The sequence below is a fragment of the Xenopus tropicalis genome, chromosome 4 (genome assembly GCF_000004195.4).
Source record: "Xenopus tropicalis strain Nigerian chromosome 4, UCB_Xtro_10.0, whole genome shotgun sequence".
NCBI lineage: Eukaryota > Metazoa > Chordata > Amphibia > Anura > Pipidae > Xenopus > Xenopus tropicalis.
In genome coordinates this window covers 32,581,623-32,606,912 of record NC_030680.2, presented here as the reverse complement: position 1 = coordinate 32,606,912, position 25,290 = coordinate 32,581,623, and the positions used below count along the sequence as shown (strand labels likewise).

General features: G+C 40.5%; 3 protein-coding genes across 5 annotated transcripts in view; 1 reads left to right on the top strand and 2 right to left on the bottom strand.

Annotated features, from left to right (window-relative positions):
• Positions 1-4,324, bottom strand: part of batf2 (basic leucine zipper ATF-like transcription factor 2) — a 32,582-nt gene extending 28,258 nt beyond the window's left edge. Inside the window, exons 1-2 of one of the 3 annotated variants that reach the window (XM_004913657.4) lie at positions 4,249-4,324; positions 955-2,517 (exon numbers count right to left, since the gene is read on the bottom strand). In XM_004913657.4, the coding sequence (XP_004913714.1) occupies positions 1,478-2,491 (1,014 nt within the window). In that variant the 5' untranslated portion in view covers positions 2,492-2,517; positions 4,249-4,324 and the 3' untranslated portion in view covers positions 955-1,477. The other 2 variants (XM_004913658.4, XR_001924438.2) reach the window with 2 other exon arrangements.
• A 350-nt stretch (positions 4,325-4,674) lies between these two features.
• arl2 (ADP ribosylation factor like GTPase 2) lies at positions 4,675-11,224 on the top strand. Its single transcript, NM_203817.1, has 5 exons — positions 4,675-4,785; positions 9,174-9,284; positions 9,504-9,666; positions 9,864-9,944; positions 10,830-11,224. The coding sequence occupies exons 1-5, from the start codon at positions 4,721-4,723 to the stop codon at positions 10,962-10,964; spliced, it is 555 nt and encodes a 184-aa protein (NP_989148.1). The 5' UTR covers positions 4,675-4,720; the 3' UTR covers positions 10,965-11,224.
• A 5,050-nt stretch (positions 11,225-16,274) lies between these two features.
• snx15 (sorting nexin 15) lies at positions 16,275-23,190 on the bottom strand (the record flags this gene model as incomplete). The annotated part of the gene is given in 8 exon segments (NM_001100197.1): positions 16,275-16,931; positions 18,040-18,258; positions 18,408-18,548; positions 20,004-20,187; positions 20,360-20,475; positions 21,335-21,455; positions 21,793-21,828; positions 23,074-23,190. Coding segments are annotated over 8 exon segments (1,029 nt in total). The 3' UTR covers positions 16,275-16,824.
• Positions 23,191-25,290: the final 2,100 nt, after the last annotated feature.

Genomic DNA, 25,290 nt, shown 5'->3' with positions numbered 1-25,290 from the left:
AGTGTTGGGATGAAGCCCACATGAAAAGCGGAACGAGGACTTCAGCCTGAAACTGATCACGACAAATAGTAAATCTACTTTAATGTGTAATATTAATACTTTGACATATGTTACTAGATCCTACTGTATTAGGTGTGTTTGGGAAGATTTTCAGAGCTCATTAGCACCAAGCTAGCTGCTCATTTTTAGCTGTGCATTTTGCCATGCCACTCAAAGGATTCTGTGTGTAGCAATACGACATGCCCACAACACCTACTCATATTAGCCCATGCACCCATCTGACTTGCAAGCACTACTATACACAGCATGGTGCAAAGGAGATTAATACCATGCCAATATATGGAAAGGTGCGCCGCTCTGTGTTAATATTTGCTACATATTGAATTTCTTATTTATGTGACTTCAAGCCTTGAATTTTTCTCTACACCCTGCAAAACCAATATAAAGAGAATAGTAGAATAGAGTAGCTGCAGACTTATTAGGCTGGCCACAATCCATTTCTAAGTTTCTTTAAAGTCAGATGGATCTGTGGTCATTACAAGTACCGTACAAACTAAGTTATTAACATTATTAGATCTAACTACAGTGATTATACTTCATATAAAGGCCTATTTTGTCTTTTTGTGTTTATGATCCACTACACGTTTAGGATCTACCATCCCATTTGGTTGTATTTACACATCTATATTGTAAGCTTTTTATATTCCGTGTGTGCTGTAAATATACGATCTATGAATCTGTTTAGTGTTATTGCTTGACAATGATTATGTAGTTCTTTGTACTATAATATACTCTGCACTCTCTCTCTTGTGGTAAGAAAGTAATCTATCCTTCTACATCTTTTGTTACATTCGTTCTGCTATCTAAGGCAACAGTATGTTTACCATGTGCCATCCTGGTTTATGTTCCTGGAAATGCTAACATAGCCCTAAAGAGGCCATTCACTCCATTCACCTTTTAATGACCATCACGGAATGTTGCTCAAGTCACATTTCAGCTGAACAGCAATGAGCTGCAATATCACACCAAAGCTGATCTGACAATGAAAGACCTCAGTCCTCCATTTCCAATTGCATTCTGGTTACTTGGAATTTGTAAATAGTATCTGAAAGGGAATAACCAGAGCAGAAGATATAAAAGCAAGAAGAGCCGTGTAAATGTTATCGCATTCATTCCCTCAGCTTCTGAATTTGGGTTGTTCACCTTCTCAAATCACATAACCACTTTAATTTGTGTTTCCGTGAACCACAGGAGACAAGTGCTATTTCTGGACCATAGGTGTGACTTTTATCAAAGCACGCATCCACTGTTATCATTCTGTAGCTCATTCTTCCTTCTCTTGTTGATACCTGGAGTTGGTACTAGAGGACTTGTGAAATCCTATTTCTATATTTCCAGGCCCACTGTAGTGATAAAAGGAGATTTGGAGAAGGAAAATACATAATTTTGTGGATGTGTTGTTCTGTAGCGTTGTTGCTTAGTAGGTCTGGCTGTACTGGCCTGCATAACCATTAGCATATTTCTCATAGTATTCTGCAGGGCTGTAGGTTGCCAATCCCATACTATACTGAGAGAAAGCAGAAGCATAGGCTTGGCTGTAGCTCTGGCTATAGGCTTGAGAGGCACTGTATGGGTCTGCATATTGGGCCACAACTGCTGCTGCAGTCGCAGCTGTTCTTCTGCCTACAGGACTCCTATCCCTGTATGCTGAAGGAGCCAAAGCTGCACTGATAGATTGTGGGGCAGGTGGAGCAGCAGGCAAAGCTGCAGCAGCTGCAGCCACGACTGCTGCTGGAGTCAGGGCCCTGTCATATGCAGCACGAGCTGCCAGCCCACTCCTTTCATAAAAGTCATAGGCGTATCTCTCGTAGTATTCCCTTTCATACCATGAACGCGGGGTATAAGCAGAAAAGGTTGTTGGAGGTGGAGGCAGGCGTCCCCGATGAAAATAATAGGCAGGTGGTGGTGGGGGAGGTGGTGGAGGGACAGACGTTGAAGCTGCTATAACCCCTCCAGCAGCTGACTTGGAATTTTTTGGTGCATTATTACTCTTTGATAGGGTAACAAAAATTTTCTGGTCTTCCAAAGGTGTATCGTTGAGGTGCAAGATGGCATCCATTGCTTCCCTTTCTTTGGCCATGTGCACAAAGGCATAATTCTTAACTATGTCACACTCCACCACCTTACCAAACTTTTCAAAGAGCTCCTTTACTTGGGATGTGGTGGCCCGGCTTGATACGTTCCCCACGTATATCTTGGTAGCATTGCGTATCTTAGAGGTGGCATATTCTACTGTGAGGTGAGAGCCATAGAACTCTTGTTTGTGCAACTCACTAATGGCACGGTGAGCATCCTGCTCTCTTTCCATGTGGACAAATGCATAGTTTTTTAAGATGTCACACTCATTCACCTGTCCATACCTTTCAAATAGTTTCTTCAGCTCATCAGGAGAAGCTGATGGTGAGACTCCCCCAACAAAGATCTTCACCATGGCTATGGCCAGTATCCAAGTGTGCACTAATAAAATAAAAGCACAAATAATGCATTTCTTCTGTTATATTGTTTGCATGCCAACCAAGCAAAACAGCAGCACAAAAACTAAAAAATATATTGAAATAATATTTACTTATTTAGTATGATGTTGACAGTGGTAATATAAGACAGTTCTTATTTTTGTGTTTTTTTTAACCATTTTACTAATTATCTGTAATATAAAGAGGTCGGCACTTGATACACCTATAAACAAGTGTTATACAAAACTTAAAATGTATCAAGCCATTTGTAGGCAACACATACGAAGACAGCAAAGTAGTTTGATTTTTCTTTGTCTACTCATGGGGTCTCATTCACTGCCTGCCTCTATATATTATGGATTATCTGCTCCTTATATTGTAGGCTCAGATTTGTGCAACTAATCCAACTGCATACATAGGTGAGAATTTAACACCAATAGCACACTGGTTACACTATGACAACACTGCACTACATGATCTTCTGTAAGATCTGCCTTGTAGGAATGAAAGGTTGGTAATAGACTTCCCACTAAATAGTGACTGTCTATGGCATCTTACAGCAGCCCCTCTGGCATTTCAAGTACACAGAGACCCAAACAGCCCCCCACCAGCCCAATAAATAGTGACTGTCTATGGCATCTTACAGCAGCCCCTCTGGCCTTTGCCAGTCTGGGTCTGACTATGGTATTACAGTATTACATCCATGAACAGCAATGAAAAGATGGATTTCTCAGCTGCCTTGATTCAATAAAAATAATAAATATATAGTAAATATATAGATAGGCAAATATCTTGTAGTCAGTATATTTGCTAGTTATGGGCTGTCTGCACATTTAACAATTATTTGAATATAATTTTGCATTTGTTACTTTCACACTGTGATCTCAGGATTACGTTGCTCCTTTTGTCTCCCTTATTTCTGAAGAATAGTCAGTAAGACACTGTAATGTCAGTAATTATTAAATCCAGTATAACTGTACTAACGTAGGAATTAACCCATGACATTACCATTTTATAAACTGTGATCACAGATGTTTATTATTGCAGAAACATTGCTGAATTTAATGTTCATCACTCACTGACATTTTAGGGACACTGGGAAAGTGCTGAGGCACATTAATATATTTGTCTAGTTTTTTTCTTGTTTTTTGTACAGAACCAGAGAGCTATAGCAACACAAGCCTGTGTGGTTGATAGCAGGTGGCAAACACTATGTGAAGGTATCAGGGATATCCAACCAGCACCTGAAAAACATCTTAAAGGGTGGAAGTTCTGGGCATTCCTTTTTTCTATGAATCCAGCTCCCTCAGACTGGGGTCCCACATTTCCCCATTGCTCCCACCCCTCTCACTGTTACACTCGGTTCAGCCTCCTTTCACTACACATTCCTTATCAGATTTCAGCCTTTGTTCATTTTTGGCCCCTAAACCCAATTTTCTGCTGTTAAATATAATTCCACTTTCGGTATTTCAGCATCAGTCGTTTCCCATTATTTTAACAATCTATCTGCATTCCTGTCATCAGGGTTCCATTTTATGGTTCTTGTTCTTATGAATGATTTCAGCTCTGTCTCCGTCTTCACATCACCTATTTATATTAAATCATGTTTATATTTACCACCACGGCAAGCTAATCGCCTCCTTTATAAATGTATATTATCCGTCTCATTGCCTGCCCTATCTGTTTTGTCCCTCTATACGCCCATCTGCTTTCTCAGTTTGCTGCTTTTACTCACCGGCACCTTTGGGTAGACTTAGACACACAAAAGATGGCCACCTTGACCCGCCGCACGCATGCGACGCAACGTCACCTTGACAACCATCCACCAATGAGAACTCGCAGATACCCGAAATTATATGCCAAATATCTTTATCTTTTCATTACAATTCATTTATTTTTTTATTGTAAAAAAGTGGTATCTTTTAAATTAGAGAATGTGGATTACGAATAATTGTTATATATATTTATTACCTCACATAGTATTAGCATATACATATGACACGTTTTGTCATGTCGGTATAATTAAAGTTGTTGACAAAAAAAAAAATGAATGCTTTGTTTCCATAGCGACACGGTTAGATGGCGTTCATTGGCCTACGCAGACCTACGCAAATACCAATAGCAGGGGCGGAAGTTGAAGAACGTCGTATCTGATTGGTCGGCAGTTCTGACAGGAGACCTGGGCAAGGAGAAAGCGTCTGAGCATCATGGGCTTACTAACTATTCTTAAGAAAATGAAGCAGAAGGAGCGGGAGGTTCGGCTACTCATGCTGTATCCACACCTTGGTGTATCGCGGCGGGAACTATTGAGCTATTATGTTAGGGCCCGACTTGAGAAAGCACATACATTGCTACATGTGGCTACTGTCTTTATGGCTGTGTAAGAGCAAAGTAGGGATCGGACAATATTTCATGTTACACCGTGTAATGCTTGTCTTATGTAGCGTCTTAAATGGCGGGGTGACTGGTCAGTTTGGTAGGTGGGGGCAGAACATTAGTTATATAAAGCATGGTGTGTTTAGTTGCACTAATATAACTAGGGTGTGGTTTAGGTGCCCCTGACCTGCTGAGCACTTTGTATGGGGCCACAGTATATTCCAGAATATAACTGCGCTGGGCATTCCTTTATGCACTTGTGTCTGGCCATTCTCATATTGAGGTGAGTGCCAAAATGTACTATAATGTACTATAACAACGTGTCATTAATATTTAATCGTAGAAACCCACGTTTTTCTGTACACAAAAGTGTACATTTTGGGCACCATTTTAAACCTAAAAAGAAAATTGAAATTCACTGGAGGATGCCAATTTGTTAACCCCCCCCCCCCCCCCCCCCCCATATATATATTTTAACCCAGTTAGTCTCTCTCTAATTTTCTGTAAAAAAAAAAGAGAAAAAGCACACCAGCCTAATGCACTTTTTCAATGAGCTGCGCTCTTCCATCTTTGCTGCTTGTCTCAAATCCCTTGCAGCTGTTCTGCTCTGGTAGATATGGCAGTTTTAGTTCATTACATTACATTACATTAACATTTATTTATAAAGCGCCAACATATTCCGCAGCGCTGTACAATAAGTGGGTTTCATACATTGGACATACAGAGTAACATATAAAGCAATCAATAACCGATACAAGAGGTGAAGAGGGCCCTGCCCAAAAGAGCTTACAATCTACAAGGAGAAAGGGTTGAGACACAAGGTGTGGGAATGGGCATGACCAGAGTTGTGAGAGGTGGGGCACAGGGTATTGCTAAACTAGATTAGGGTAAGCCTCTCTAAATAAATGTGTTTTTAGAGATTTCTTGAAGGCAGAGAGATTGGTAGAAAGTCTGACAGTTTGTGGGAGCGAATTCCAGAGAAGGGGGGCAGCCCTTGCAAAGTCTTGAATGCGAGCGTGTGAGGAGGGAATGAGAGAGGAGTTGAGGAGCAGGTCAGTAGAGGAGCGTAACAAGCGGGTTGGATGGTACCTAGAGATGAGTTCAGAGATGTAGGGTGGGGCAGAGTTATGAACTGCTTTAAATGTGAGGGTCAATAGCTTGAATTTTATCCTGGATGGTAGGGGAAGCCAGTGCAGGGATTGGCAAAGCGGCACGGCAGAGGAGGAGCGGTTGGAGAGGTGTATGAGCCTGGCAGCAGTATTCATTATGGACTGGAGAGGGGACAGTCTTTGGAGGGGAAGGCCAATTAATAGGGAGTTACAGTAGTCCAGGCGAGATATTATAAGAGGGTGAATAAGAATTTTGGCAGCATCTTGGGTGATAAATGATCGGATTTTGGAGATATTTCTTAGGTGAAAGTGACATGATTTGATAAGTGATTGGATATGAGGGGTGAAGGACAGGGCAGAATCAAGGATAACCCCAAGGCACCGGGCCTGGGAAGATGGGGTGATGGTAGAATTGTTAACCGTTCAATGCATGGGCACCAGTCCTAGACAGCTTCAAGGGTTCATGGGTATGGGTGGTGGCACAAACGGCACAATACTCAGTAAGAAATGTACCCTGAGCCTCTGCATTTTTATCAGGAGCCAATGTTTGTATTGTTGAATGGTCATATCTTGCATCGTGGTACATTTATGATGAATATCCAGCCAGGCTGTTGGTTTGACCACATACACTGGCCGATAACCTGCAGACTCTTGGTGGGGTCAAGTCAGCAGCTATTATTAGATGACTGCATTGGGGTATGGGATGGGGATGAGTTTTCCTTGCAGCGTTTTGTTGAATATTGTAATCTGGCCATTGAAGGTATTAAGTTTACTTACGAAACAAACAGGGATGTGATCCCCTTCCTGGATATAGTATTTTTTGTACAAAACAACCGAATAGCAACAGATTTATACCGTAAACCTATAACACGCAATACACTCTTACATGCAGACAGCGGGCACCCCCGGAATTGTGTGCGAGGAATCCCAGTGGGACAGTTTCTGCATCTTAGACGCATATGTTCCTCTTGGGATTCCTTTCACAAACAGGCCATGCAACTGTGGGACAGATTTGTACAGAGAGGTTATGACACGGAAACCATCAAAATAGCCTATGAGAGGGCAGTTGCCACCAGTAGGTCCGATTTACTCAATAGTGCATCTCAGGATAAGGCATGCCCAAGGGGTAAGGCCAAATATAATCATAAGTCCAATACTAGGTTTTGCCTTACTTATGGCAAGGGAGTTGCAGAAATACAAAGAAGTGTCCGCAAACACTGGGCGGTCCTTTTACAAGATGCAGATCTGTGTAAGGTCTTGGATGAGACACCCCGATTTGTTTTTAAAAGGGGTAGAAATTTAGCCTCATGGATTTCTAAAAGTCTATACTCCACTGAGACTTATAAACAGGGGGCGACATGGATGCGCTATAAGGGTACATATAAATGCGGTAGAAGGAGATGTAAAGCTTGTACTCTAATTGGGGTATCCAAATCCTTCAGGAGCTCCAATACAGGGTGTGTCTACCAGATTCCCCAATACTTTAATTGTCAGACCAAAGGGGTGGTATATCTAGCCACATGTGAGTGTGGAGCCCAATATGTGGGCAAGACTATCCGGGGGGCAGGCATACGCTTTCTTGAACATATGTCAGCAGTAGATAGGGGTGATCTAAGGTCTGCAGTAGCCAAGCATGCCATTGAAGCACATAGTAAGAGGTGTACGATTACCTTTCAAATCATTGATAAACCGAGACTGAATGTCAGAAAGGGGGAACTGGATAAGAGGCTCTCAGAAAGGGAAGTCTATTGGATATATTATTTGAAAACCACTGAATGTTATGGGGGCTTAAATAGAGAGTGGGAGCTTTCCTGTTACTGTTGAATCTCTTATCTCTTCTTTGAATGTATGTCCTTGTTGTCTTTAGTTACACGGATGACATTGCGAATTGTTGTGATTTTATATATATTAAGGGTATGTCCATTGTTCTGATTTACTACCTAGATTAAATATTTATGTTTGGATACATTACCGATTACATGACATAATTAGCGAAACACACCTGTGAAGTGATAATATACCTCTTGTATACATATTCAGTTTAGATTTCAAAAGTAAGGGGTTATATAGTTACTATGTATACAGAGTCTTCATAATGATTTTATTGCCCTAATATTTTTATATATTTTTATATGTTTTCCACGTTGAATTGTATATATCATATCTGTTACGTGTTTTCCACGTTGAACTGTATATATCAAATATGTGTTACAAATGTGGCACCCTAGGGGTTAAAGCACACTTATGGGGGTGGGTCTTTACCTGGCTATTTAGGGCACTAGAGGGTGTGATTTGCACATTATAGCTTCTGAGGAAGTGGCAGTAAGCCACGAAACGCGTCAGGCTGATGGTGTAGTTTTGTTATGATTTTAATGGAGACAACAAATAAAGAATATAATTTTTACTGAAAAGCAATCCTGGCGTGCTCCATCCAACAACATCATTTCTTTGCAGCAGCTATTATCTGCCTTAGTTTGACCACCTTTAATCTGCAGGCTTTACTGTGGCTGGAAAGTGTTGTGGCTCATTATAAAAGGAGTACAGATTGCATGAGATCACTGAGAGAAGTATAGCTTTGGAATTTATTTAAGGGGCATAATAAAAGAAAATGTAATTCTAAACAAGCAGCCAGGGGATACCTAAGAGATCCCCCATAAAATATGGTGGCACCTTGTTAAGCATAGAGTACCCTGGAATGCTGACTGGGGTTGGAAGCAAGTGCCTGGCGGGGGGGTGTCTCACAACTTGGTACCACCCCAGTCACTGCTTTTAATCTCCTCTTTTAATCTCCTTTAATTTACAGTAACTTGTCACCCACACATAAAAAAACTATATATAACAAAAAAACTGTTGGCAGCTCAGATTTTTAATTAAATATACTTTCACTTTCCGTTCGGGGGTTTGGGGTGATACAAAGCTTGCCTCAATAACCGTGTACACAAAATGATGCCTGTCTGCTTGCTGTAATTGTAAATTTCAAGATGGAAGGAAACACAATTAAACTAATTTACATAGTGTAAGCGAAGTTTAACATGATAGAAAAGGAATGGGAATTATTTCTTAGGGTAACGGGTCACCTTTACGTATCCATGCATGTTTTTGCTGGATCCATGTTTGGACCTGAAGTTTACCTTGTATGTATTATGCCCATTTCCCTTAACCCACAAGTTACCAGAGGTTTAGATAATGCCGGTAAAACGACCATCCTAAAGAAGTTTAATGGCGAGGATATCAACACCATTTCTCCAACACTTGGATTCAACATCAAAACGCTGGAGCACAGAGGGTAACATGTTTTCAGCCATTTCTTTACCCATCATTTTTTGGTACCATTTTTGTTATTCACCCACTGTTCTCTTGAGTATCCCTCAACTATACTGCCGGGCACATATAGAGACATTATGATGCACTTGTACATGTTTAGCCTTATTTCCCTATATTGTATTTCTAATTATATGTTTTTGTGTTATGTTTCCATTATATGTTCTCATTTGTGATTGTGTAGGTTTAAGCTGAATATGTGGGATGTGGGCGGTCAAAAGTCCTTACGGTCATACTGGAGAAACTACTTTGAGAGCACAGATGGGCTGATCTGGGTGGTTGACAGTGCTGACCGTGCACGGTTGCAGGATTGTGCTCAAGAACTAGCTGGGCTGCTGTTGGAGGAGGTGGGTGAATTCTGTGTAAAATTCTTCCTTGGAGATGTGTGAATGTGTAACAATGGCATTCATTTTCTGACACTAATTTTATTATCAGGGGCATTTTTCATACACATGAGATGCTTGGAGCTAGTAAAGATCTGCAGTATAAATATAAATGTCATTGGTTGATGCTGTGTCATTAGACTCTTTTCCTTTCTCTGCAGCGACTGGCTGGAGCAACATTGCTTGTATTCGCCAACAAACAAGACTTGCCTGGAGCCTTATCTAAAGATGCAATCAAAGAGGTGAGCTGCTCTCCATATATCCTCCATTCATTTCTACAATGTCTTGAAGCATGTGAAATAGGTAGGGATGTACAGAATCCACTATTTTAGCATTCAGCGCAATCCTTCATGAAAACTTGTGTGACTGAATCCGAACCCTAACTAGCACATGCAAATTAAGCTATGGGAGCATTAAAAAGAAAAAAAATAGTAGTGCAGGTAGTGCAATAAAAATATACATATGACTTGCCAGCACAATACTACACAGCCCATTCTTTAAGTATAACATTTATCTGTTTTTTTTTCCCTATTAAATCTAATCTAATATTTTCGCTTGTTTTGCAGTATTTCACAGACCTTGCTGGTAAAACACCAGCCAAGTCTAGGGCTAGTCTTAGACATTTACTGGAAATTTAAATAGTTTAACAATCTTGCTGCCCCATCCACAATGCCTTGCAAAAGACTAACCAAATATGTGATTACAGCTAAGACTTTTGTAGCTCGTTAAAAACATGTTCCAGTTTTCTAAAAGAAATTCCTCACATGTTCTTTTCCACCACTTTCACTTCTTAGGGCTTTCTTCATAATCACTTGGCAAAGCATTAGGCGATTATTATTGAATGCCCATTAAAGTGACATCTACCTTGTGCTCATCTATACTAGCAGGTAGCTCTGTACCTAACACCTGCCTTGTCCAGGCTTGCATGTTGCATCAGTGGGTGCTTCTTGATGTCCCAGTTAAAACACATACTCCTTATTAAAAATAAAGAGAACAATAGAACATGAATGGCCACTTGTACATCATGCCGCATTTGGGCTTACCATCAAATACCACAGAGAGCTTGCCAAAGTGTTGCTACTTTTTGCTGCTTGGCACCATGTAACAGTTTTCCAATTCTGCTGCAGGCCCTGGAGTTGGATAACATAAAGACACATCACTGGTGTATCCAAGGCTGCAGTGCAGTGACTGGGGAAAATCTCCTGACTGGCATTGATTGGTTGTTGGATGATATATCCAGTCGCATTTTTACAGCTGACTGAAGCAGAATGGGAAGCAAAGAAGAGAAGGACCTTAAGGAGCATCTTATTTATTTTAACAATGGCTTGACTAATGCAGAGTCTTGACTGGCTATGACTGATCTAGGGAATAACAGAGAGGTGTGCCCTCCCATGGCTGATACGCAAATGGGAGATTTGTAAGGATACAGAGTTGGAACCTTGTGGTTAAAAGAACCGTCACTGGTACAAAGAGCGGCAGAATATGCTGTTCTGTCGCAGAGACAATAAATTCTCATCATTTATGTAGTGCCAGCAAGTTGTTATTAATCTGAAATCATTTTAATTCAGAGCTATGGCATTATTTTGTTCTAGATGGAAGCATCATAATCTGCATTAATCCCAGATGCCCTGTATGGAATTTTCTTATCCTAGGAACACTGTTGCTTTGATCCACTTATGAGTTCTGTCAATGTCAGACAGCAAAGGCAAAAGTCAACCTTTTTACACAAATTCATAAAGAAGGCCAGCAATTCTGCTATTGGTTCCCTGCCCATCTTACATCCTGCTGGGAACTGTAGCTGGACGGCAGCTGAACTGCAGTTACTTTTATCCTTGTAGATCAAAGTAACTGCAGTACCATAAACTCAGCACATCATTGCTGGCTAAAGTAAAGCACAGTGCTGGGGTACCACCTTTATGAGCCGAGGAAAGGCAGCCATAAGGATATGTAGAGGAGCTGCATCTCCTGGTCACTTTTTTGTTCCCATTGTTTGTTCTTTGTGCATGAGTGGTTGGAACAATAAAAAGATGGATGTGCCATTCGGCCCCTTATACACTATCTGTTCATAATGCCTGTGGGCTGATGGGTTATAGAATGTGCTAGACTGGCCCGTGTATGGTTCTTCTTCTTCACCTCTCTCTGTCTAACTTAGCCTCCCTCCCTATTTGAGTCATAAAACTTAATCCAACTGGTGGATATTTAAAGCTCATACACTGGCTGCACAGTGGATATTTCCATCCACAGTGAAATATATACTACACATCATAAGGAGTAAACTGTAGTAATTTTTTCACCACTACAGATATATTTATGCTTTATTTAGATGCATCTGTCTTTATCATATGAACTTCTGTATGCATTCAACAGATTCATTTGGCTTTTCATCTTAGGCTTAAAGAACTATTAACACCAAAAAATGAAAGTGTATCAAAGTAATTAAAATATAATGTACTGTTGCCTTGTACTGGTAAAAGTTGTGTGTTTGCTTCAAAACACTACGATAGTTTATATATGCAAAGCTGCTCTGTAGCCATGGAGGTAGCTATTCAAACTGAAATATGGCTAAATGGCACGTTACGCAGCAGATAAACTCTTTAAAACACCATTGTATTCTACAGGGCTTATTTATCATCTGCTATGTAACCTGTGCCTTTTCCCAGCTTGAATTCCTGCTCCCATAGCTACACAGCAGCCTATTTATATAAACTATAGTAGTGTTTCTGAGGCACAGAACTTTTACCAGTGCAGGGCAACAGTACATTATATTTTACTTACTAAAAAATTAAAGTGTTCTAAAGTATTACTGTTCCTTTAACGAGTGGCACTATTCATCTTCTTGTTCTTAACACTAACATTGTTGTAATGTAATGGCTCTCCTAACTAATCAATATGCCTTACTTATTCTTATGCTGCCTTCTGTAGGGTGAGATTCAGCTGCACTTTCTGGTCTGTGTATACCTGTGCACTGCTCACAGCTATAATGTACTAAAGATGAGTATCCTAAATCCAAAACAATGTTTTAAAATTAAAAACACTATCATTCATTGAGAAATGCTTTTTAAGTAGAAAATATAATGGAACAAAAATACAGTGAGGAAATGTTGACTATGCAAGGCATTGTATTAACATGACTCCTGCTACTGCGACTGGGAGATTATGTACCTGCTATGGGAATAAAATCTTCTTTTCCTGCTGTAACAGCATCTGCTCCTCAGGGAAGGCTTTGTACTACATGTTAGAACATTGTTGGTGGGATTTGCTTTCATTCAGCCACATTAGTGAGGGTTGGGCGGTGATACTGAGGATCAGACCTAACTTGCAGTTGGAGTTACAGTTTAGTTATCATCGCAGGACAGTTGTCTCTTCCTTTCAGACTCGTTTAAGATGTCTATTGTGCAGAAACAGGAAAGGGCCCTTCCCCTGGCCACTGAGACAATTAGAAAGCATGAAATATAGCAGGGTAAGCTGCAGTGTTAAAGGGGTGTTTTGACCTTTATGTTAACCTTTAGTATGTTATAGAATGTCCAATTATTTGCCTTCCTCTTCTGCCACAGGGGCCACAATTTTATTGTTATTGTTAATTTGTATTACTTATTGTTCTATTTAGAGCATCCCCTACTTTTTCCAGTCTCTTACTAAAATAAGACCTTAGCAACCAGATAGCACAGATACTGTGCCATATAGCTCTATTTCAACTGCCTCCATTGCTACACAGCAGCTTGTTTGTATAAGCTATAACAGGTTAGGTTTACTAGTGCAGGGCAAAAGTACAATTTAATTACTTTACAACACATTTGTTTGGTTTTACTGTTCCTTTAAGACAGTCTGGGGCTGCCTCTCCTGGCATGCTCAAACTCTGAAGGCTAATTGGGATGATATTTGTGGAGAATACCTATTTGCTCATCTAAATATTAAGGTCAAATAGAGTGTAAATAAAAAAAACGGCAAATACCTACTAGTTACCTTGAGCGCCACTGTATCATTATTAGAAAAAGGTATGGTCACTCTTCCCAACCCACTGAATTTCATATATTATATATATATATATATATATATATATAGTAAATGGTCTACACAGGGCTGCACATTTTTATTCCACTGAATTATTGGGCAGAAAAAAATTGTGTAGCAGAATTTTTATTTCAGCAAAAAATTATACAGATTTTCATATAAAAAAAAAGAAGCAGGCAAATAAGGTCATTATTATTACTATACACTTTTACAGTCTGATAATGCTTGGTCCGATGTTAAGTAAAGCCTTAATAGACATAGAAAAGGTTCAAAAATTGTTACCTAAGGAGATATAGTATTCTCTAGCAATTGGTCCCCTTTTCTCTCTGCATTATTCACATTTTTGTTCTTATTTATACAGTTCCACACTGCATGTTGGTATCAGCGCCAGCAGTTGGTATAGGAGGTTGATGAATCTATAAGACTATCAATAAGATACTTTAAACCCAATTTATTTGTAGTATTTGCCAGAAACTTTTGCCTCTCTTCACCAATATTGCCCCATACATTTTCTTTACAGGACAGAGGGATGAAGAGGGTGCGTTTAAATGGTGGCAATTCAGGCTGGCTGGGTGCTATAATGAAGAAGAAACTGTATTTCCCAATACAGTTGTCAAACGCATTCTATTAGGTTGAGGAAAAGGTGACTGAAACGTAAACCTTTTAATCCAGAGCAGTAATGCAGAGCAGCCATTTAGAAACTAGCTTTAGGGCCTGAGCCACACGGTACTGATTCTTGGCCTGTGGATATATGCAGACCTACGCTCCAATCAGCTGGACCACTGCTGTAACCCAAAAGCGGGTAAACAGAGCTGATTTTAGAGTCAAAATGCATATTTGCACGTTTCCCCACCAAAATCACTTCACCCAGGCCAACACCTTGGGGCAAATACATTTGCAAGAACAGAAAGGCTGGTTAGCCTTCATGCTCTTTGAGGGTGAAGACACACAGAGCTACTAGTAACAGCTAATTTTTCACAGCTACTAAGCGCAAAAAATTACCCTGCCATAGACAATACTGAGAATTGTCTCTGCTAAATCACATGAAGAGACTGTTATCAGTAAATGATCAGCATTGTCTATGTTAGTAGCCACAACAAGTAGCTTTGTGTCTTCACCATGAAGCATATTTTTACTAAATCACCCTGACTTTATTTTGTCTTAGGGAAAGTTAGGGAACCATAGCTACATTTTGTTCCATAGTTTTCAACAGAATGTTTAATACAAAGAAATATCTATACTGACATAGTTGTTAAGTCTCTCTCTGTACAGGCTAGGAGCAAGACAAAGGAGGTTGTTCTGACCTTTTCCCATAAACCACCCACACCTACTGGGTTTTGTAATGGAGTAAAACACAAACACGGTTATCTGATGCAATAAAAAAAAAGACTGCGGCCAGACAGCCACGGAAACCAGATCAGTTGCATTAACCAGCACAGAATATGCAACAAGTCCATGTCTTTACTCCCTGTTGATCTCTCAAGAAGATTTACAGCACCTAAATTCTGACAAACTACTTTGTGTGTATTGCTCTTAAGGCCACTGCCCTGGCACCAGTGATAAGTAGTATCAGTACCAAGGCAATTCTACTTGCTTGGCACCCTACCTGCCCAAACACCATGCCCTTGCCCCACCACTTTGGGGCATGCTGTGATATCATTTTTGGGCAATATCAGACGGCTGGGATTGTGCAGTTAAAAGTGGGTAAAAATGAAAAACACCCAGCAGAAGTACAAACTATAAAAATTGTTTGCTCACAGCCCGTACAGAAAGAAGCCATAAATCTACGTCATTAAAGTTGCTGTGCAAAGTTGCACCAGAGCACATACATATAGCAACCATCAGATTTTTCATTCTCTAATTGTAGTAGACTGATCAAAGTATACTGGTACCTCCACTTGTGCAATCAAGCAGCATTGTTAGTAAATAGCTAGGCATTTCGGAAATTCATCAGTGCAATTGGGTTTTTTTTTGCCAATATTGCTTTTTCTGAGCTTACTATGGTCAGTACATTCATTAAATTAATATCTTATATTATTATATATTACTTATTTTGTAGTGTAAAAAGCATTGCTCAAGAACATAAACTGCCTGATGTAAGGCTAATAATGGTGCATGAGCCAGAGGAAACTCAACTCTTGCAAATACAGGTATAGGATCTATTATCCAGAATGCTTAGGACTTTTCAGGCAAGGGATCTTTCTGTAATTTGGATCTCCATACCTTAAGTCTGCTAACAATCATTTAAAAACATTAAATAAACCAAATAGGGTTGTTTTTGCCTCCAATATGGATTTAAGCAGAATAGTTAACTTAAAATGTTCTATCCTGTAATTTGATGCTTTCTAGATACTGGATTTCCAGATAAGGGATCCCATACTTGTACACATGTTTTACAGTTGAAATATGTATAATGTAGAGGTGTTGTACATGAATAAATAGAACAGTAAGTCTTTGCTTTGAGGTACTTTGGTTTGGGAAGTTTGCAGCGCAGTGCCATACAAATTATCTATTTTGCCCATGTCAGGTTCTCAAAGGCAGCAAGAGAACAGTGCCAATAGTATCACCTAAAAACACAGGTTGTTTTATTGCCATGGCCTTTTTGGTGAGAACTACTCTGATTCTAGGAAATGACTGCTAACAGATTTGGACTGAGATTTAAAATAGGCCCTGGCATATCAAGTACACAGAAGCCCAAAAACCCCCCACAGGCCCAACAAATAGTGACTGTCAATGGCATCTTACAGCAGCTCCTCTGCCAGTTACTCTGACTGTGTTACAGAGAGGCTTCACTGTGTCAATCATAATAGGGCCATTAGTGTTATGCCTAAATAAATTGACACAGTGGCTGAAACAGAATAAAACCGCATTATTCTAAACTACGTTGACTGCAAGGATGTACAGACTAATTTGTTCTCTTTCTCCTACAGCCATATCTTGGATTATTCTAATTGGTAAATTAGGAGTGAGTGCAGAAGTTTTCATGTTTAGCATAAACACAGATGTTGCAGTTCTCTTGCTTGCTTGCTTACAGCCATGGCAGTCTTTGTTACACTGAGCTGAACATAATTTACACATAAGGTCCAGAGCTTCACTGTGTCCAGCAATAGATCACTCCGCACTCCCACTCATGTGCTCATTTAAGATGTTCTCTGCATGAGACAGATATTCCGCTGTTCTGCGGGTAACAGCATTTCTCCTATCTGCGCATGGGTCATCTGGCGAGGGAGAGAGAAACATTCTATATGTAATACAAGCTATTCTATCATGATGCTTATAATCAAGGGCAGGGGGTTCCAAGGCCTTATTCACTTTTTATTATTGGGGCAAGTGTCCCATCCTACTGAACCCCTATGAATTCTCACCCCCTAACAGAGTGGAGAAGCATACCTCCCAACATTTGAAAAATGGAAAGAGGGACAAAAAGAAATGCTGCAAGTAGCATGCTGAGTTTTTTGACCATGCCCATTTTTGCAACCAAAAAAATTGCTTGCCGAAAATACCGCCCTACACCTCCTACATGTGCCTGCACACGAACGAATAGAATATGCTCTGGTGCAGGCACATGTAGCGGAAATACGCATAAAAACGCGAGAGTTTGAAAGTCTCTCGTTTTTATGCGTATTTCTGCTACATGTGCCTGCACCCGAGTGTATCCCATTCATTCGGGTGCAGGCACATGTAGGAGGCATAGGGCGGTATTTTCGGCAAGCGCTTTTCCACTTGCCGAAAATATCCGCCCTACGCCTCTTCTGGCATTAGCCTTGAGCTGCAAGTCTCAGTTCCCACAAGAGACCTGTTTAGCTTAGTAGTTACAATTGTATATAAACCAGGTGTAGCTAGTTGAGTTTCTGGGCTCTCTGCCTAAAGCTATTTTTTTTAAAATTAATTTTAAGAAACATTATCTTTTTTAGCATTTAGTGCAGGAGATCAAAGGGAAAAGAGGGACTTTTCAGTAAGAATCTGGGACTTTGGGCTGAGCTGCCAAATTCAGACTGTCCAGCGAAAATCGGGACATTTGGGAGGTATGCGCTAGGCATTTAGGTCACGGCCTTAGTGCCCCTCCCATGCAGTCCTCCACTGTAGTATAAAAGCGAGCCCTAAGCCCACTGCCATCAGACAGGAAAAAAAGTTGCTGTCCTGTAGAACTAAACGCAAGTATACAGATGCAGCTACTTAAACTGCCCCTTTTATGTTTAAATTTGCAGCCAATCACAGATGCTTAGGTTTGAGACTGTAGAATTATATATATATATATATATATATATATATATATATGAGAATAGTAAAAACACACGTTTCTGCATTCACGTGTTACTCACTCACCTTTAACACCTTTTAGTAAAGTGTCCACAGCACTACGGTACAGCCTAAAGGCTTCTGGGTAGTCTCCAGCGGCCTCTTTCTCCATTGCTCTTTGGACATCCTCAGTGGCTTGTGATATATAAGCACCTTGCTCTTCGTTAGTAAAAAGGGCAGCAGTCTCAACGATTTGCTCATCTCCCAGGGACAGCAGATTCAAATGTGATTCCACAGAAGGGGGACCTTGAATAATGACAATATTTTTCCTGTGTGTTCATGTTATATATATATATATATATATATATATATATATATATATATATATATATACATATATACATATATACACACACACACAAGTAATTCAGTTTACAGCTAAAATATATTTTTACCTTCAGCAAAACAGGGGTCAAACAGAGCCAGGTCATTGTGAGTGAGTGACTGCTGCCGTGTACAAGTGATCCGATCCTGGGCCACAATATCGTCTTCATGCTCTTCACAAAGGTCAAACAGCAAATCAATCTGTGATGGCTCTGCATGGTAAACATATAGCACGGTCACTTCAATGTGAACTTTCCATCTGATCACAAACATTATACAATACATTCACTGGACCTACAGTGCAAGGCTACATAGGACAAGACCTATGGTGGTGAGATATTGGGGCGGCCTCCCATCCCTATACTCAGAGAACCCACTCCCTTCCAACCACTAGTTCCAAGGACTGAATGGGAGATTCAAACAGTGTTCTGCCGACCAGTCCCCAGTGCAGCTTCCTTGCTGCTTCTAAAATTAGTGGTACAAGCTCTGGAGATCCAGGAAAGGCTGCTGGCATGTGGGGTGTGAGGGTTTAGGGCTGGAAATCCCATTTAGTGTTTTAATAGGTTTGTAACAGTTGCAAGCCTAGCCTTCAGCTGAAATTAAAGGAACAAAAATGAAACTGCTGTTAAAGGATAAGTAAACAATTAAAACAAGTGAATGTAAATTGATGACCTTTTGTATCGGTTATTGATTGCTTTATATGTTACTCTGTATGTCCAATGTATGAAACCCACTTATTGTACGGCGCTGCGGAATATGTTGGCGCTTTATAAATAAATGTTAATGTAATGTAATTAATACAAATTAATTTTGTCACAACAGCACCACCTGCTGGTTGTTTCCCACCATGACATATTTGAGGAAGTAGTCAGGAGAAAGAAGGGTTGGTATTATGTTCTTCTAGTTAGGAAAGTTGTAAGAAAAGTCTTATGAGGTTTCTAATGTTTTTCCTAACTAAAAGAACATCAGATCAACCCTCTTTCTTCGAAACACTTTCTTGACTATTTCAAAGTCAGAAACTGACCAGCAGGTGGAGATGTTGTAACAACATTCAATCATATTAACAGTACATATATCCCTTAATATCTTGAAATTAAAAAAACAAATAATGTCAATTGCAAACATGTTTAGAATAGCACTCTCATCAAGTTTACATTCACTTATTTAAAAGGTTTACTTATCCTTTAAAGTAATCAAAATACAATGTACTGTTGCAATTGTACAGGTGGTGTGTTTCCTTCAGAAAAAAACTACTATAGTTTGTGTAAACAAGCTGCTGTGTAGCCATGGGGGCAGCGATTCAAGCTGGAAATAAAGGAGAAAAGTCACAGGTTACAAAGCTATCTGCTATTTATCCTGTTCCATTTAGCCCTATTTCATTTGCCTGCATTGGCAGTTATTATTATTATCATATAAACTATAGTAGCGGTTCTGTCGCAAACAGATCCGTTTTATCAGTGACAGCCAACAGTATATTATTTTTAAACAACTTTAAATCGTTTTCATTTTTTGGTGTACTTTAACTGAAAGTCACTGTATAGCCGGGCTACAGTAGCTTCATATCAAAGTATCTAGGGCATGTTAAGATTATAAATAGTAGAGGAGGCAGCCCAAGACATAGCATTTTAACTCTGCTATTACACCTCCATTCTACATTAAGACCTTACCATCAATAACAGGGTCCTCAACAGGCTTTGTGACTTCAGTGGGCACCACTGTTGCAGAACAATCTGTGGCCTCTTCTAGATCTTCAGGAGAGCAACATCGTACTGGCTCAGGGGTAAGAGGTGTAGGCAACACAAGTGCATCAAATGAATCTTGGCCTTCAGCTTGCTGGGAAACTTCTCCTTCCTGCATAAAAAGGCATACAGCTAGGAGCAAAGGTGATATAGAAACACACAAACAAGGCCTAGGAAGCAATATTTTTAGTGACATTCTCAGTAGGATTATTGCATACAAAAAATTCTTACAATGAACAGAAGCATCATAACCTTTACACGGACACAATGACAGTAAAACTTACCCTAAAGAAATCCTTTAGCTGTGGGCTATTGTACAAAGCCGGGATGTTTACAGTGAATTTCAGCATATCCTCTGCTGCTTGTCTTCGTTCCTCTATCACTGGAGCTTCAAAACGCCCTAAGTCATTGAGAAATTGTAAAAATTACATTAGAGTTACTTTCTGTGCAGATGAAGGAGTTTATTTCCTATTACTCATGTCACTGTATTTCAATAGTTTTTGGTAAAAACCAAGACAAAGCATGATCCATAACCTTTGTCTGAAAGGATGATTCCCTACATTACCAGTTGGGGAGGCCTTTGTCATACTGCTTTGAGAGTTAGAAACTGACAACCTCATATGCTCCCCCTCCCATCAGAATGTGCGATTTGAGCTACCAACAGCAGGAAGCTACAGAGACCAAGCTAAAATGGCAGCTGCTATCTTAAGCAAACAGAGAGAGCTTCTAGGGCTGTTTACTCAGGTATGGTAAGGGCAGTGACACACGGGGAGATTAGTCGCGCCACAACAAATCTCCATTGTCGCAGGTGACTAATCGTGTCGCAATGCCATCCCACTAGCTAGAATGTAAAGCACCGGTGGGATGGCATATGCCTCACTGCGATCTCCTGCAGTCGCCCGTTTCCTCTGAAGACAACTTTGGGTGACTGCGGGAGTTCGCAGAGACGCGTATGCCATCCCACAGGCGATTTACATTCTAGCCAGTGGGATGGCATTGCAGGGAGATTAGTCACCTGCAACAATCTATTGGCATTAAAGTCCCAAGATGGTCCTTCTCCTTTAAGTCTAATAAATGCAGCACACTTGAGTCCCTTCTCTGTAAATGTGACTCAAATTCTAAACGGTTTCTGTACTCCAAATAATATTTTCATAATGACCACCATATTGAGTAATCTGTGCACAAATATATCACGCAATATTCCCTTCCAACTGCACTCGCAGTAAGAAAAAACAAAAAAAAGCCATGTATTCACCTACCAAACACCTGAGCACGTGGGAATGGTGGGAATTCCTGGCAGCGCTGGAAGAGATTCCGATGAGTGTATGAGAGCTCCCCATGAAGCTTTTTAAAGTCACTGTATCGTTTCCAAACAAGAACCTGAAAAATTGAGACCAAAAATCCAGTCTGTACAATAAGGAACTGCAATATAATTTAGGAATGCACCGAAGCCATTATTTTTGGGATCAGCCGAAAATTAGACTACAGAAGGGTTAAATAGAAGCGTGTGCTTCCGCGTTCATGTAACCAAACGTCATGTGATTTTAGGGATTCGATTCGGCCAGACACTCTGATTCGACCGAATCCAAATCCTGCTGAAAAAGGCAGAATCTTCTCAGAATACTGAACCGAATCCTTGATTCGGTGCATCCAAAATATACTTATATTATATACCTTGGTTGCTATAATAGGCATATGCCTGGGCTTTCATACCCACCTCTTTAACATCCTGTGGGTTCTTCTTGGATATAAACTGAAAATAAAAAAAAATATTTCTATAAGATATTGAATCTATATTTTACACATACATATATACAGTGGTATTCGTATACAAGCATGGACCGCACCCAGGCAAGCTTTCACCTTGATAGGCAAATGCCTAAATATTGACACACACCCAGATATATGTGCACACATATATAATACATACACACATTAATCTCCATACAATATATACTGTAGGTGACAAATATTATTTGTGCAACATTTTTGTAAATTTCTCGCTCCTCTTCACTGCCTCATCAGTATGTGCTGCTAACATGGCTAGTTGGAATGCAGGTGTATTCTGTGAGCATTTGTTGTTCTATCTTCTGCTCCTGACTATAAATAGGAAATGGATCTGTACAATGATCACGGCGCTGATACACATAGTAGTAATGGGCCTCTTCACTTCCTCATTGGTCATGGCACCATACAGTGGCCAACATGAAGCACTGGTAGTTTGCAACATGAAAACTGCATGACTGACCAACTGAGCAGTATCCATGGTGCAAAGATATTGGTCACATGTACGTTTTATGGAAGCTGGGGATGGGGGTGGAAACTAAGCATGGGTGTGGGGGCTCCAAGTGCAAAAAATAAGTGCACCCAGCTGTGTGGATATAGCTACACTACTAAGCTATTAGCTACACACTAGGTTGGGCACCTTTCAGAGAGAATGACTGGTAGTGACATGGGCAGGGTGGGTGCATAAAGGTGACTGGGTTTCGGGGCACATAAGGGGTATGGGACCTGGTGGCTGGATTGAATTAGAGGTGTCCCTGAGGTGGGGGGGGGGGGGGGGGATCAGAAAACTTTTTAATACAAGTCAGGCCTTAGAAAGTGTCACAGGCTTGGCCAGTACAGTGAAATACTGGCAGAGGTTCAATTATAGAATTGGTAGAAAGGGTAGGTACCAGAACCGAACCCATGGCCTCGGCAGGGCAGAGATGCTGAATGTTGTACGGTACCACATTTAGATTGCTAGTTACGGCTAACCTAACTACAGTGTGGCACCCAGCTAAGCACCTAAGCTCTAATGCCACCAAGCCTGCCCAGTCTCAGCATGTAGAGTGAGAATAACCAGTGCCTATTAGTACAGGCTACTTTGTTACCAAGCAGCATTTCCCACGGATAGTACCAGTACCCTCTCGCTGTCCAGCTTCAACTACAAGTCCCACAATGCCCCCTGCCAGCTGTCACGCCACAATACTTAGTCATGCTTTGTACATTTACGTACCTGTGCCGTTACTTTATATTCAGTGAATCCTTTGGGGTTTGTTCGCGTATCAGTCACGTTATACCTTCGTTCATACTGCGTTTGCTCCCGGCTACCCCGGGACATCTTTCAGCTCAGTATATATGCTGCGGTCCCTTTAAGCGTACCGACTCCACCCAATCACAACGCGCATGTTCCCATTACCGGGCCTATCATGTGTTACCCCGCCTCCGTCCTTCTTCTCTCAAATAAGCCCTCCTTGTATACCGCCTCCTTCCCGTGTCAGACCGCCCACATTCTAACATCCGCGCAGTGTCTTCCGTCAACTATTATCCCGCCTCCATGTTACTTTTTAGCCAATCAAATGGAAGTAGGGCGGGGCGTACTTAAATCAGTATATCGATTATATATATTGTGCCCTTCTCTGGAGTATCTTGTTTATTTGCAAGATGTTGTACCAGTGTAATCCTATCTTAGATCCGCAGTGTCCTGTAGTGGTTGGGCTGCGGTGTAGTGTGTGCTTACCACTGTGTGTTGCACATGTTCTTGGAGACACAGTTTAAATATTGTTATGGCCGCCGCCATGGTTCTGGCCACTCTGTGGTGTGTGCTTGCTTGCCTTGGCCATGGCATATTGAATCAGAACATGGGCACCTTGAAATACATTGAGTTAGTGGTTGCATATAATGCCTACGTTGACCAGCACAATGCTGATTTCTGAATATTAGCCCATGTTATCCAAGAATACAATGGTGACAAGAATTCCAAGTTTGCTTTTACAGTAACCATATTTATATGTTCTACTGGTCTGTTTGTGGCCAATGACCTATGGAATATATGCAGTGACAACTTGTTTGAAGCCCACAGACTACAGAGCAGTATAAATAAAGTGCCACCCTCATCTTTAATAAGCAAAACACAAGTATTTGTACAGTGCCAACATGTGCAATGCACCTATAGACCCAGGACACATAGCAGTGCCAACATCATGAAGTAAGTAAACTTTTAGTATGTCATGCAATATCCTATCCTAAACAGCTTTTAACTTTTTTTTTTTTTTTTATAGTTTTTAGTTTGCGTTATTTGCCTTCCCTGCCTTTCTAGTGACAGTTTATGGAAACTAGGGTGCTGAAACATGGACGGGTTGGAGCCTTGCTTTAAAGGAGAATGAAAGTCATTTTGGCATTTTATTGCCAATAGATTTGCCACATTAGTGCCACCTAGAACAATATATTTATTCTGCAGAAACCATTACCATACCTGAGTAAACAGCTTTAGAAGCTTTCTCTGTTTGCTTAAGATAGCAGCTGCCATTTTAGGTAGCTTCCTGTCTGCAGTCTAGCCGTTATAGCTTAGATCACACATTCTTATGGGAGGGGGGAGGGAATTCTTAGTATTCTGGTGGGAGGGGGAGCAGGAGAGGGGAGAGAGAAGAGAACTGCGCAGGCTCTGGCCACAGGAATTAAGGATGTTTCTGAAAGAGGAAGTCAGACACTGGAACATCATATTTACAAAAAAAGAGACAAGAAATCCTGTGTTTCTTTTGATAGAGGAGTCAATGCAGCGTTTCTGTGAGTGCTTATAGCTGTATTTATATAGACCTTTCTGATAAAGCTTACTGCACACATCGTAACTTCTACCCAAAAATGGACACTTGAACGTTTTCATCGCTTGTGCACAGTAACAGGTTGATGCCATTTATCAGGAACTACAGACATGGGCTGTATAGACATTTTGTCTACTGGTGGCATTCGGCAAGAAAAGATAAAATCACTGTTTATAGTGCTAGTTTGCTACAGTCCCCCACACTGATGGGAAAAGCTACATATTTTGCCTGGCGTTAATGGGGTGAGCACATTGTGCTCTTCTTTACTTGTATGTTCAGTCGTATATTTTCTCTTGAACTACCTATAATTTAGATTGTAGAATTCTTATCTAGTGAAATCAGTCATATTAACATATACAGGTATGGGACCCATTATCCAGATTTCTTGGGGTCTGGAGTTTCCCAGTTAAGTGGTCATTCCGTAATTTGGATCTCCTACCTTAAGTCTACTAAGTCTACAGTATTTAAACCTAATAGTATTGTTTTGACTCTAATTAGGATTAATTATACCTTAGTTGGGACCAAGTACAAGGTACTGTTTTATTATTACAGGTATCGGACCCCTTATCCGGAAACCCGTTATCCAGAAAGCTCCGAATTACGGAAAGCCCGTCTCCCATAGACTCCATTAT